Source organism: Nerophis lumbriciformis, linkage group LG15, assembly GCF_033978685.3.
Source record: "Nerophis lumbriciformis linkage group LG15, RoL_Nlum_v2.1, whole genome shotgun sequence".
NCBI classification, from domain to species: Eukaryota; Metazoa; Chordata; class Actinopteri; order Syngnathiformes; family Syngnathidae; genus Nerophis; species Nerophis lumbriciformis.
The window spans coordinates 8977113-8991594 of NC_084562.2; the positions used below are offsets into that span (position 1 = coordinate 8977113).

Below are 14482 nucleotides of genomic sequence, written 5' to 3' on the forward strand. Positions count from 1 at the left end.
ACACCTCTGAGTTGGTGAACGTTTGTGCTAGATTATAAATCATGCCTTACACTTGTGTAGTTGTTGGTGGTGGCCGAGAGCCGAGAAGTTGGTTAATTTTATCATAAGACTTAGACCCGGAGATCGTGAGAAGGTACAAAAAGACGCTCGTTTGTGCCCCCTGTATTAATTGTTTATATATATATATATATATATATATATATATATATTTTTTTTTTTTTTTTTTTTTTTTAAGGTCTTTTTTCGCTAGCCCAATTTTCGGCACGTCGACCTGCTGGTGTTAAAGTTAATGTTTGTGTATTATTGATGTCCATTGTTCCCACGTTTGTGAATCAATCAATCAATCAATGTTTATTTATATAGCCCTAAATCACAAGTGTCTCAAAGGGCTGCACAAGCCACAACGACATCCTCGGTACAAAAAACTCACCCCCAGTGGGACGTCGATGTGAATGACTATGAGAAACCTTGGAGAGGACCGCATATGTGGGTAACCCCTCCCCCCCTCTAGGGGAGACCGAATGCAATGGATGTCGAGTGGGTCTGACATAATATTGTGAGAGTCCAGTCCATAGTGGATCCAACATAATAGTAAGAGTCCAGTCCATAGTGGGGCCAGCAGGACACCATCCCGAGCGGAGACGGGTCAGCAGCGCAGAGATGTTCCCAGCCGATGCACAGGCGAGCGGTCCACCCCGGGTCCCGACTCTGGACAGCCAGCACTTCATCCATGGCCACCGGACCTGTGCCCCGGCAGAGCAGAGGAGAAAAGAAAAGAAACGGCAGATCAACTGGTCTAAAAGGGGGGTCTATTTAAAGGCTAGAGTATACAAATGAGTTTTAAGATGGGACTTAAATGCTTCTACTGAGGTAGCATCTCTAATTGTTACCATAGTACTGGAGCCCGAATAGAAAACGCTCTATAGCCCGCAGACTTTTTTTGGGCTCTGGGAATCACTAATAAGCCGGAGTTCTTTGAACGCAGATTTCTTGCCGGGACATATGGTACAATACAATCGACAAGATAGGACAGAGCTAGACCGTGTAGTATTTTATACATAAGTAGTAAAACCTTAAAGTCACATCTTAAGTGCACAGGAAGCCAGTGCAGGTGAGCCAGTATAGGCGTAATATGATCAAACTTTCTTGTTCTTATCAAAAGTCTAGCAGCCGCATTTTGTACCAATTGTAATCTTTTAATGCTAGACATAGGGAGACCCGAAAATAATACGTTACAGTAATCAAGACGAGACGTAACGAACGCATGAATAATGATCTCAGCGTCGCTAGTGGATAAAATAGAACAAATTTTAGCGAAAGAAGGCCGTTTTAGTAACACTCTTAATGTGTGACTCAAAGGAGAGAGTTGGGTCGAAGATAATACCCAGATTCTTTACTGAGTCGCTTTGTGTAATTGTTTGGTTGTCAAATGTTAAGGTGGTATTATCAAATAAATGTCGGTGTTTAGCAGGACCGATAATCAGCATTTCCGTTTTCTTAGTGTTGAGTTGCAAGAAGTTAGCGGACATCCATTGTTTAATTTCATTAAGACACGCCTCCAGCTGACTACAATCCGGCGTGTTGGTCAGCTTTAGGGGCATGTATTATTAAACAAATTAACAATTATTACCACATAAACACACACAAAAGTACAGAAAATTGGTAGCAATTAGTACCGATACTGATTTCCAAGCACTGGAAATTGGTATATAGGTTCAAATAATAATAATAATAATAACTGGGATTTATATAGCGCTTTTCTAAGTACCCAAAGTCGCTTTACATGTAGAACCCATCATTCGTTCACACCTGGTGGTGTGTAAGCTATTTTCATAGCCACAGCTGCCCTGGGGTAGACTGACGGAAGCGTGGCTGCAATTTGCGCCAACGGCCCCTCCGACCACCACCTGTCATTCATCATTCAATTCGCCGGTGTGAGTGGCACCGGGGGCAAAGGGTGAAGTGTCCCGCCCAAGGACCCAATGGCAGCAATTTTTGGATGGTAAGAGGCGGGGAGCGAACCTGCAACCCTCAGGTTTCTGGCACGGTTGTTCTACCCACTACGCCATGCCGCCCCTATAAAAATGTGAAAGGTAACCACATACACGTGTTATGCCTTTAAAGTAAGTGTTATATTATTCTGCTTGCGAATAATAAACAATTTTACATACACTATGCTGCTAAATCATGAGAATATTAGTGGCCTGCATTGAAAAGATGCTTGAATAGAGAAGTCTCATTAAAGAGATTTTTCCATTACACAAGGTGAGGCACCTCTAGTTTTTTTTCCAGGTGCAGACAACAAACACACCTTTCACATTTTGTCTATGAGTTTTAACAAGCTCTGCTTTTTGAGGTGAAGAGAATGTATTATTGACTCAGAAGAAATATTAAAACAGTGTTGAAATTGTATAACGGCTGTTTTGCCTTGTGACTCAAGCATCCTTTCCACCCCACCCGCCACAAAGACCACGTCACTGTCTGCAACCAGCCTCCACAGAAACCGTCTTTATAGTCCCTAATCATCACAATGGAAAAAACAAGACATTTTCATAATTTGGGATTCAATTTTTTTTTTTTAGTAGAACAGGTCATCAAAGGGCACTAACGAAAACATTTTTCATTAACAAACACCAATGCAATATCATTTTGGGGAATATTCACACTACTTACAATATTTTCGGCCCACACCATGTTCTAAAAATAACATTAATTCATTATCAATGAGTAATGTGATTAGATTACACTAACTTGCTCTGTCACACATAACACAAAACAGAAATGTCAATATTTTTCTTCAGATGGCTTAACATATGTTGACTTAGCTAAACCTTGTGGTTGTGTCTCAAGTTGTGCACTTCATTACTTGTACTTAGCCTTTCGAGTGCTTGAAAGTTGTTCACACTGAGACATATGACAAAATGCAATGCGGCTGTTACGTTTCAGTGTTTGTCCGGACCACGGGATGCAGAGACGTCAGGCAAGTGCAGAAAAGAAGCCCTTTTTATAAGGGAAAACTCCATCCATCCATCCATCCATCCATCTTCTTCCGCTTATCCGAGGTCGGGTCGCGGGGGCAGCAGCCTAAGCAGGGAAGCCCAGACTTCCCTCTCCCCAGCCACTTCGTCCAGCTCCTCCCGGGGGATCCCGAGGCGTTCCCAGGCCAGCCGGGAGAGATAGTCTTCCCAGCGTGTCCTGGGTCTTCCCCGTGGCCTCCTACCGGTCGGACATGCCCTAAACACCTCCTTAGGGAGGCGCTCGGGTGGCATCCTGACCAGATGCCCGAACCACCTCATCTGGCTCCTCTCAATGTGGAGGAGCAGCGGCTTTACTTTGAGCTCCCCCCGAATGACAGAGCTTCTCACCCTATCTCTAAGGGAGAGCCCCGCCACCCGGCGGGGGAAACTCATTTCGGCCGCTTGTACCCGTGATCTTGTCCTTTCGGTCATAACCCAAAGCTCATGACCATAGGTGAGGATGGGAACGTAGATCGACCGGTAAATTGAGAGCTTTGCCTTCCGGCTCAGCTCCTTCTTCACCACAACGGATGTGTGATTCAAACGAGAGAGTTGGGTCGAAGATAATACCCAGATTCTTTACTGATTCGCCTTGTGTAATTGTTTGGTTGTCAAATGTTAAGGTGGTATTATTAAATAAATGTCGGTGTTTAGCAGGACCGATAATCAGCATTTCCGTTTTCTACACACCATGTAGACGGAGAATGAGGAAGTAGTCGTGTCTGTCTGGTAGTGAAACACAGAGACCGACATGTGTGTACAAGAGGGAATACTTTTTGGAATTGGGCTGGTTGTTCGCATTAGATTGGCAATAAAAGTTAAATACAGACTTTTTTTTTACCTGCATAGAGATTATAATTTATTCTTCATCTAAATGGGAATATATAAACATCCCATCAGTCAACATCCCAGTGAAAGCAGACATTGTACAGTAACAGATTGTTTTATTATGCTCGTAGTTTGTATTTCTTGTTCAGCACTTAGCATTAGTGTTACAGTACAGGATGCTTAGTGTTTAACATTTATCAGTCAGCTTCTAAAACTTGTTGCTCACCCCCCTCATTTTCAGGCTCAAAAATATAAGTTCCTGGATCATTGTTTGTCCCAAAGTAGTAGTAGAGTTGGCTTTCATGAAGTCTGTCATAATAGCAATAGTAAGTATTATTAAAGAAAATAGCAAACATTAAAATAATGCGCCACTTTATGGTTAAAATGACCAAAATATGTAAATATTACATGTTGTTATGAATGTGTCTGTTACTACATTACATATTGTATATGCTTACAGTACGTTCATAACACGTTGAGGGAGGTTTTGGGATGTTTTAGAGCGCTTTATGGCGGAAATGATCGACCTTCATTACCTCCATTGTTAGCTGACTCCCGCTAGCATTTATTTAGAAACTACAATGCACAACAAAAAGAAAAACCTTACTTGCTCTTGTCTCACATAGAGATTGTGAATAATAGGCAAAATAAAAAAGTGCAATTCCCCTTTAAATCATTTCAAGCATTAAGCATAGTTTAAGTTTTATACCGCATTTCCGATTAGGATACTGTGTGTAATGTAAGATAAACTATCTGATTATGTCATAATGTAATATGCTTTATAAAGTTAATAGGAAAATGGAGGTCAACTGCTGTAAGAACAGCCTTTGATGCATATGTTAAATAAATAAATGATAAATGGGTTGTACTTGTATAGCGCTTTTCTACCTTCAAGGTTGTACAAGTTTACAAGGAATTAGACAGTCAAAAAAAAAATATATATATATGTTACCGGTATCAGGCCCCTCACCTTTTGAACCTTTTCAAAATGACATAATTTTACTGAAAGACTTTTATAAATGTTTCAACCTGAAGACAGTGTACTTGATATCCTAACTAAAATGAAATATGCTACAGTATATACGAGGAGGGCATCACATTACTTTTTATGAGTTAACATTTATGTTTGAGTGTTTGCATGCTTCATCACTCATGTACGGCAGTGTGCATGGACTGTTATCTGAAATAAATATATCTACCATCCCATACCAGTTTGTCAGAGACCATATGGATAAATTACTGTCTTCGATGATCTCCTCTAAAAGCTCCAAATTTGTCACAACCTTCAGTGCTCCTTCGAGGGAAATAGAGAAGCTGTGATTAAGTGAGAGGGGAGTTATGGGGGAGTGGAAGCATGCTGTCAGGAAGAGAGCAGCTTCCTGGCTGCCTAGATGCTATCATGGGCACTATCTGATAGCACTGAGGGAAATTGGATGAGCTGAGAGACATTGGCTGCCAGTGATGGAAAAGATGACTCCTTTGTCACTGTGTCAGTCAATTCCCTACTCTCACCTGAGAGACCAATCAATATCACTGTGAGAAAGAGGTTTCTCTTTGTCTCTTGGCCTCTGCATGCTACACAACATTTTCTAATTATCACAAATGTGCTTTACATAATTGCAGAGACTTGGATATGGGTGTGCCCTTGTAGCTCAAGACCCAAATTAGATTGGATTCATTCATACCCAGGACACAAACATGGAAACATATATCAACTTTTGACAAAGTGTAGATACAAAATAACGATACAATGTGACTAGGGATGTCCGATAATGGCTTTTTGCCGATATCCGATATTCCGATATTGTCCAACTCTTTTATTACCGATACTGATATCAACCGATACCGATATCAACCAATATATACAGTCGTGGAATTAACACATTGTTATGCCTAATTTGGGCAACCGGGTATGGTGACGATAAGGTACTTTTAAAAAAAATTCATAAAATAAAATAAGATAAATAAATTAAAAACATTTTCTTGAATAAAAAAGAAAGTAAAACAATATAAAAACAGTTACATAGAAACTAGTAATTAATGAAAATGAGTAAAATTAACTGTTAAAGGTTAGTACTATTAGTGGACCAGCAGCACGCACAATCTTGTGTGCTTACGGACTGTATCCCTTGCAGACTGTATTGATGTATATTGATATATAACAGAGGTAGGGAACCTATGGCTCTGGAGCCAGTTGTGGCTGTTTTGATGACTGCATCTGGCTCTCAGATAACTTTTAGCTGACATTGCTTAACACGACAAGTAATGAATAATTCCGCTGGTAATCACAATGTTAAAAATAATATTGAAAATATAAAACTCATGCATTTTAATCCATCCGTCCGTTTTCTACCCCACCTCTTCAAGAAGCCGCATTAATGGTAAGAAGTATTTTATTTATTATTGGTTAGCTTCAGAATAACAATGTTATTAAAAAGAATAAGATACTTATTATACTCTAAAAATGTTGTTCTTAAAAATGCACGCATTTAGTTGTATTCAGTGTTAAAAAAAATATGATATGGCTCTCACGGAAATACATTTTAAAATATTTGGCTTTCGTGGCTCTCTCAGCCAAAAAGGTTCCCGACCCCTGATATATAATGTAGGAACCAGAATATTAATAACAGAAAGAAACAACCCTTTTGTGTGAATGAGTGTAAATGGGGGAGGAAGGTTTTTTGGGTTGGTGCACTAATTGTAAGTGTATCTTGTATTATCGATACCGATAATAAAAAAAAACGATACCGATAATTTCCGATATTACATTTTAACGCATTTATCGGCTAATAATATCGGCAGGCCGATATTATCGGACATCTCTAAATGTGACAAAAACAAATAAGTTTGTATCACTCATTATTTACAATACACATTGAAAGGCCTTTTCATTGAGTAGTTTACAGCATTGTAGTAAAAACGTACCAAAAAGTTGTAAGTCCTAACAAATATTTTGGGAAAAGCTGCATTGCAGTAATCAGGAATTCCCCAGATTGTCAACACACCTGTGGGGGTGTGGCTAGGGGCGTGGCGGGCGCAGGGACCAACATATAATTTGCATAATCTGCTAAAAATCATATATTTTCTTTAGAAAGGCTAAAAAAATGTATGCATGCCAGGGTTTCCCCTAAACGGCCAAGATACCTGTAGCTGTAGGGGTGGGGTTATGGCCGTGGTCATCTTGACATCATCGCGTAATTTGCATAATTTGCTACGATGATAAGAGTTTCTTTAAAAGGGCTCCAACATGTATACTTACATTTAAAACAAATCGGTTATCATTAATTAGTATTAACATATATATTTTTTGTATCGTTTTGCCTTATTTTCAATTGTTGCTGCTATTTGTACAATGTACTTTGTTGAGATTTTTTCAAACAGACATTTAATTAATTTTTTTTACTAAAAACAACTAGCATAAAATGTAGCATCTTCTTCTGGTGTTATTATAAAATCTACTTGTGTTTAGAGGCTTTTAACTTCTGTCCCTCGATGTCTTTGACAAGCTGCAGCAAGCATGACTTTGCTCGAGTTGCACTTTCTCTTCTTAAAAGCCGCCACTGTCCTTTTAATATTTGCACATTTTGTAGATGGATGTCCGTGGGTATATCCATCCATCCATTTTCTACCGCTTCTGTGTTGGCCCTGCAATGAGGTGGCGACTTGTCCAGGGTGTACCCCGCGATATATTAAAATTACGTCCACATCGCAGACATGCTGACAACGCTCCAGAAAATGGCGTAGGTTTTGTTTACAACCGGTTTCGGTAGTGCGGTTTTCTGTGAACAAAGTATTTTTTTTGGTGGTCAAGTTTTTGGTACATCACTTGTCAATAGTGCGCAAATAATAGGCTGTATCTATTAATTCATACGATAACGACCAGCTGGTGTTAATGTTTTATGTTCGTGTGGTTTGGATTTGAAGTTCGTCTTTCCCATGTTTGCAAACACACCGTCTGTGCCTGAAAGGTGATTGGCGGAGAATGAGGAAGTGTTGTTCTGTGTCCGGGAAAGTGCAGACTCACAAGATGAAAGTGTTACAATAGAGGTAAAACTTGTGCTATTTGTTATCATAAGATTGGTAATAAAAGTTAAAAATAGCGTTAGACGTTGTGTGATTTCTTCTGGGGGCTACAATATATCATATTACTTCATTTGTTTTTAAGTAAAAAAAACAAACAACAACCTTATTTTCAATTTGTGGTGGTAATGAGTATGCCGTGTTGTTGTTGACGGACGTAGCATTCATTGCTATGCCGCCTGAGAAATCAATGCACCCAGGAAAGTAGTTTGGGTTATGCTTAAAAAGACCAAAATACTGTAAATATTTCATGTTACCATGAATGTTCCTGTTTGTACATCACATACATATTCACAGCAAGCATATAAAACTTTGTTGGATGTTTCTTGGGGGGACTTTTATAGGTGGAATAGGTCATATCCCCATTACCTCCATTATCTAGATTGATCAGCAAAGAGAAACATAAGTGTTTTTTTCTCACATAAGGATTTTTGAACATTGGGTAAAATTGCCCCCAAAAAGTGCAGTTCCCCTTTAACATTGTATGAAAACTTCTGTATGTTCATGCATGGTCAATAGCCAGCTAAAAGCTCTTTTTTCCCCCCATTTTTGTCCTTGCCCACAGTTCCCCAGTGCACGAGAGGAGTCTGCTTCGCCATTTGTCTTCATTTGCTCCAGCCCCCAGGAGCTCCTGGTGAAATTCTCAATGAAAGGGAAGCACAAAATCTGTAAGTCCTCCTTTTTTAATATTAAGACAAAATATGTGTATAGAAATTCCCTGGGACACTCTTAAATCATCATTGTGGTGTGTGTGAATGCTCACTTGCGTGCACACATTAAATGAGCATAAAACAGATGAATGTTCACCTGAGATTTTGGTAACTGTATTGGAACTGGTGAAACAGAAGTGCACACACAATGCATTCTATTCTATCAGTGCAAAAATGCACTGATCCTCTCCAAGACGGAGCTGTAAATGTGATTTTTGTTTCTGGTTTCCTGGGGGACACGGCAGTTCTGTATGTGAAATGTTGTTGCTTGGTCGAGTGCTTTATAATAGGACCCGCTCATAGTATCTCACAAAAAGAGAGTAAACCCTCACATTTCAGCAAATCATTACACTCTATCTCAAGAGACAACAATACTACAAAATGGAAATGTAATATATAGATATACTTGGTATCAGGTTGTTGATTGCTTGGCTCAGTGTACAGCTTGTATAGCAGACAGTAAAGATTTGTTATCCACTGAAAATTACTCAACACACAGCCATTATTGTCTAAATGGTTGGCACCACAAGTGAATCCAAAGATAATTATGTCTTGCCAGCATGATGTGTAGCCGTGTCATGGTCTGGGGCTGCATGACTGCTCCTGGCACTGAGAAGCTGCAGTGCATTGAGAGGAACACAAATTCCAACATGCACTGCTACATTCTGAAGCAGAGTATGATCCCCTCCCTTCAAAAACTGGGTCGCATGGCAGTTTTCCAGCATAATAACAAGCCCATACAGACCTCCACTTTGACAAGTGCCTTGCAGAGGAAGATACACGTGAGCGTGATGGAGTGGCCAAGTATGTCTCCATGCCTGAACCCGGTTGAACAGCCCTGGGGTTTCGTTAAGCCGAAGGTGGAGGAGCTAAAGGTGTCTAACATCCTAACAGCTTTGTGATGTCATCACGGAGGAGTAAACCAGTGCAGCTTTGGTGAAATCCTTCTAAAATCAGAAAAGTTGTAAGATAGTTTATCATTCTAGTTCGACTTCTACTGCAATTTTTTGCAGTTATATATTTTTTATCCGCTAAGGAGTCTTTTTTCTCTACAATTGATTTGAACATCTTGCATTCATTGTTTTGAACACAAACAAACTCTATAGGATTGTAAACATGTCATTCATTCATGGTTTCATTTAGAGGTCTCAAAACTGGGCACATTTTCCAATATTGTCTTTTTTATTTATACTTTCAATCTGATAAATTGTAGTAATTTGACACTTGCACTTGATTGAGACATGATATCGGTTGACAAGTTCTTTATATTCCAAAAGTGTCAGGTTAAAAAGATCCTGTTACACCCAACGCTTTCTGTGAACTACATTAGCGCCTTTTTTCCCCACAGGTTCACGGGAAACGTAGATAATTAACACCTCAACATTTGGCATCTTTAGTCTTATCTGTCTATAATTGAGTATAAATAAACATAAATTCATATTAACAGCTCGGTATATATCATATAAAGATACATTGAAAATTGGCTGTAAAACAATATATTTCGCAACGTAAATTACAACTCGAGCAACACGGTGGGTCAGGGGTTAGTGCGTCTGCCTCACAATACGAAGGACCTGAGTAGTCTTGAGTTCAATCCCAGGCTCGGGATCTTTCTGTGTGGAGTTTGCATGTTCTCCCCGTGATTGCGTGGGTTCCCTCCGGGTACTCCGGCTTCCTCCCACCTCCAAAGACATGCACCTGGGGATAGGTTGATTGGCAACAATAAATTGGCCCTAGTGTGTGAATGTGAGTGTGAATGTTGTCTGTCTATCTGTGTTGGCCCTGCGATGAGGTGGCGACTTGTCCAGGGTGTAAACGCCTTCCGCCCGATTGTAGCTGAGATAGGCTCCAGCGCCCCCCGCGACCCCAAAGGGAATAAGCGGTAGAAAATGGATGGATATAATTGTTGAGGGACTCTGGTTTGCATTGAACAAAGCAAATTGCTGTAGTATTGCTGTAGTATTGCACTTTTCAGCATAGTTTTCTGTGTCAAACACTAACAACTAGTTAGTGTGGATAACTTAATTGAGTGGTTTGATTTCACAATATAAATAAAGTTGATTTGATTTGATTTGATATAAAGCTAGACTTTTTGCTAATATTCTATTAGGGCCCTATACTCCCATGTGAAGTGAAAAGGTGAAAAACCTGTGCAACTTCACAGATTCTGGCCGTGCAGCATTCTCCCTCATCTGTCACTGCTCGCCTTTATCCAAGATGCGCACTTTAGGTGGAGTGAGCCTTAAATGTGGGCGTTCCTTGTCAATTCTGCCTTCCGCGTATTTTTTAATCTATTTGAGTACTTTTTTTCCGACTCGGTGTGACTGGAGTAAGTCTAGCACTCGAAGGTAAAAACCTTATATTGCACTTGAAGTTCGAATGCAGTGTGCACCACACATAATAAAATGATACAAGCAGGCCTGCAAAATGTCAGCGAAAAGGCAGAAATCCGCGTTTTGAAAAGTTCATTTGACCTCAAAATATCACTTCTGTGTTTTGTAAATATCAATAAAAAACAATTTAAACACAACGTGTTAAACTCGGGTACTCGCTGTTCTGCTTGGCTGAACGCCACACTGAGTTGCAGGACGGGCGGACGATCAGAAGCACCGAAACAAGCTCGCTAGTTAGCTAACCATCTAGCGAGTGTACTTGTTGTCGTCTCTGTTCACTCTCTGAGCCACAACGTCGACGGCTGTCCACTTTGCTGCTAATCATATTTGTATGATTACAATCCGAATACTGTTAGTTCCAAACCAGTTGTAGTTCTAGAGCAGGGGTCGGGAACCTTTTTGGCTGAGAGAGCCATGAAAGCCAAATATTTAAAAAAGTATTTCCGTGAGAGCCATATAATATTTTTTAACAATGAATACAACTAAATGCGTGCATTTTTAAGTAAGACCAACATTTTTAGAGTATAAGAAGTCTCTTATCTTACCATTAATGCGACTTCTGGTGCTGCATGGTTTTGCTGATGGCTTTGTAGTCTGGTTGATACGTGGTTGTTTTTAACACTGTGATTACCAGCGGAATTATTCATTACTTAAGTGTTAAGCAGTGTCAGCTAAGATTTATCTAAGAGCCAGATGCAGTCATCAAAAGAGCCACATCTGGCTCTAGAGCCATTGGTTCCCTACCCCTGTTCTAGAGCATTCATTAGTAGCCAGCGAGAAGGAATATTTTTGACGGATTGTAAACGCCCGAGGGGGTGTGGCTATAGAATAGAGTTGCCAAAATGGGAAACGTTCTTTGCATGCATGTTATAGAATTTGACATTACATTTTCAATGATAAAAATGTTAGTAAATTATCTACCAAAAAAAAACAAAAATTTCTGTGGTACATTTCATGGGACATGTGTCAAAAAGACAGCCAAAAGAGGTTGGTAGATAAGAATAAATATAAAGGTAAAATATAGTGTAGAAATGCACCAAATTGCAGAATATGGTTTAATGGGTTATACTTGTATAGCGCTTTTCTACCTTCAAGGTACTCAAAGCGCTTTGACACTATTACCACATTCACACACTGATGGTGCAAAGCTGCCATGCAAGGCGCTAACCACGACCATCAGGAACAAGGGTGAAGTGTCTTGCTCATGGACACAACGGACATGACCAGGTTGGTAGAAGCTGGGGATTGAACCAGGACCCCTCAGGCTGCTGGCTCGGCCACTCTCCCAACCGTGCCACGCCGTCCCCAATGTATTATGTAATATTGGGGATGGAGTGGCGAAGTTGGGAGAGTGGCCGTGCCAGCAATCTGAGGGTTACTGGTTCAATCCCCACCTTCTACCATCCTAGTCACGTCCGTTGTGTCCTTGAGCAAGACACTTCACCCTTGCTCCTGATGGGCCTGGTTAGTGCCGTGCATGGCAGCTCTCGCCATCAGTGTTGTGATTGGGTGAATGTGGAAAATAGTGTCAAAGCGCTTTGAGTTCCTTAAAAAAAAGGCAGAAAAGCGCTATACAAGGACGACCCATTTACCATTTACCATTTATTGATTTTCAAAATTTTCTTTTGGAATTTGCCTGGCAGCACTTTGAGCTGATAGAAGTTTTCCTCTTTTTTTTTTTCCTTAAAGGGGAACATTATCACCAGACCTATGTAAGTGTCAATATATACCTTGATGTTGCAGAAAAAAGACCATATATTTTGTTAACCGATTTCCGAACTCTAAATGGGTGAATTTTGGCGAATTAAACGCCTTTCTATTATTCGCTCTCGGATCGATGACGTCACATTGTGACGTCACATCGGGAAGCAATCCGCCATTTTGTCACTTTCGTCGGTGTGTTGTCGGAGGGTGTAACAACGCGAACAGGGACGGATTCAAGTTGCACCAGTGGCCCAAAGATGCGAAAGTGGCAAAAAATTGGACGAAATTTGTTCAAAATACGAGGCTGTGGGGAAAGCCGACGAAATGGTCAGTCGTTTGTTCCGCACACTTTACCGACGAAAGCTATGCTACGACAGAGATGGCAAGAATGTGTGGATATCCTGCGACACTCAAAGCAGATGCTGACATCAACTCCAAAACTGGACAGATCAGCTTTCAGGAAAAGAGAGCGGATGAGGGTATGTCTACAGAATATATTAATTGATGAAAACTTTATTCATTACTCGCGGTTTTACGTAAATTATTATACATAAACTGTGTTTACCAATAATTTTGCTTAAAAACATTTATTTTTTTCAATCATTCGAGTACATTCGGGTAGTCTTGTGTAATGCAGTATTTTGTGTCTATTTAGGTATGGTTAACCTGAGTGCTGAAATCGTGGAAAAATATATGTTCTTAGCGCGCCTGAAATGGGCTGTCTGCACTCTCAAAGTGCATGTTGTTGCCAAATGTATTCCATATGCTGTAAACCTAGTTCATAGTTGTTAGTTTCCTTTAATGCCAAACAAACACATACCAATCGTTGGTTAGAAGGCGATCGCCGAATTCGTCCTCGCTTTCTCCCGTGTCGCTGGCTGTCGTGTCGTTTTCGTCGTTTTCGCTTGCATACGGTTCAAACCGATATGGCTCAATAGCTTCAGTTTCTTCTTCAATTTCGTTTTCGCTACCTGCCTCCACACTACAACCATCCGTTTCAATACATGTGTAATCTGTTGAATCGCTTAAGCCGCTGAAATCCGAGTCTGAATCCGAGCTAATGTCGCTATAGCTTGCTGTTCTATCTGCCATGTTTGTTTGTATTGGCATCACTATGTGACGTCACAGGAAAATGGACGGGTGTATATAACGATGGTTAAAATCAGGCACTTTGAAGCTTTTTTTAGGGATATTGCGTAATGGGTAAAATGTTGAAAAAAACTTCGAAAAATAAAATAAGCCACTGGGAACTGATTTTTAATGGTTTTAACCCTTCTGAAATTGTGATAATGTTCCCCTTTAAATTTCCCTCAATTTGCTCAAAGGGTGCTCACATCCCTGTATAAGAAACTTCCAGAAGGCTGATAAATCAGTTCTTATCGCTGCAGTCGGAGACACCTGGAAACATGCATTGAGATGAGTGTTAAAAAAACTATAATGCCACTCCAAATTAACGATCAAAAATCAAAATACACATCATTTATTTGCTTTTTCTGTGCGTAAGTGGGAGAGAAGGAGGACGCCACCACAACATAAAACGCAAGCCGACCGCACATATATCAGCCGCATTTGGACGTTTTGGGGCGTTCAATGCATATAAGTTAGGCTGGACTGTGAAGACACAATTAGCGATAAGAAGAACAAAGGAGGTGATCAACACTTGCTTTATAGCACACATAGGATCAACAAGAATGTAGCCAACATAACATAAAAACTGACACTTCATAACTTCAAAACCATTTCTACTATA

The 14482-nt window shown here is 40.2% G+C and overlaps 1 protein-coding gene across 1 annotated transcript in view; it reads left to right on the forward strand.

Moving 5' to 3' along the window:
* The window catches only part of trip4 (thyroid hormone receptor interactor 4), a 211907-nt gene that overhangs the window by 73713 nt on the left and 123712 nt on the right, over positions 1-14482 (forward strand). The window contains exon 12 of the mRNA XM_061974915.2: positions 8491-8593. Within this exon, the coding sequence (XP_061830899.2) occupies positions 8491-8593 (103 nt within the window). The remainder of the gene's footprint in view (positions 1-8490; positions 8594-14482) is intronic.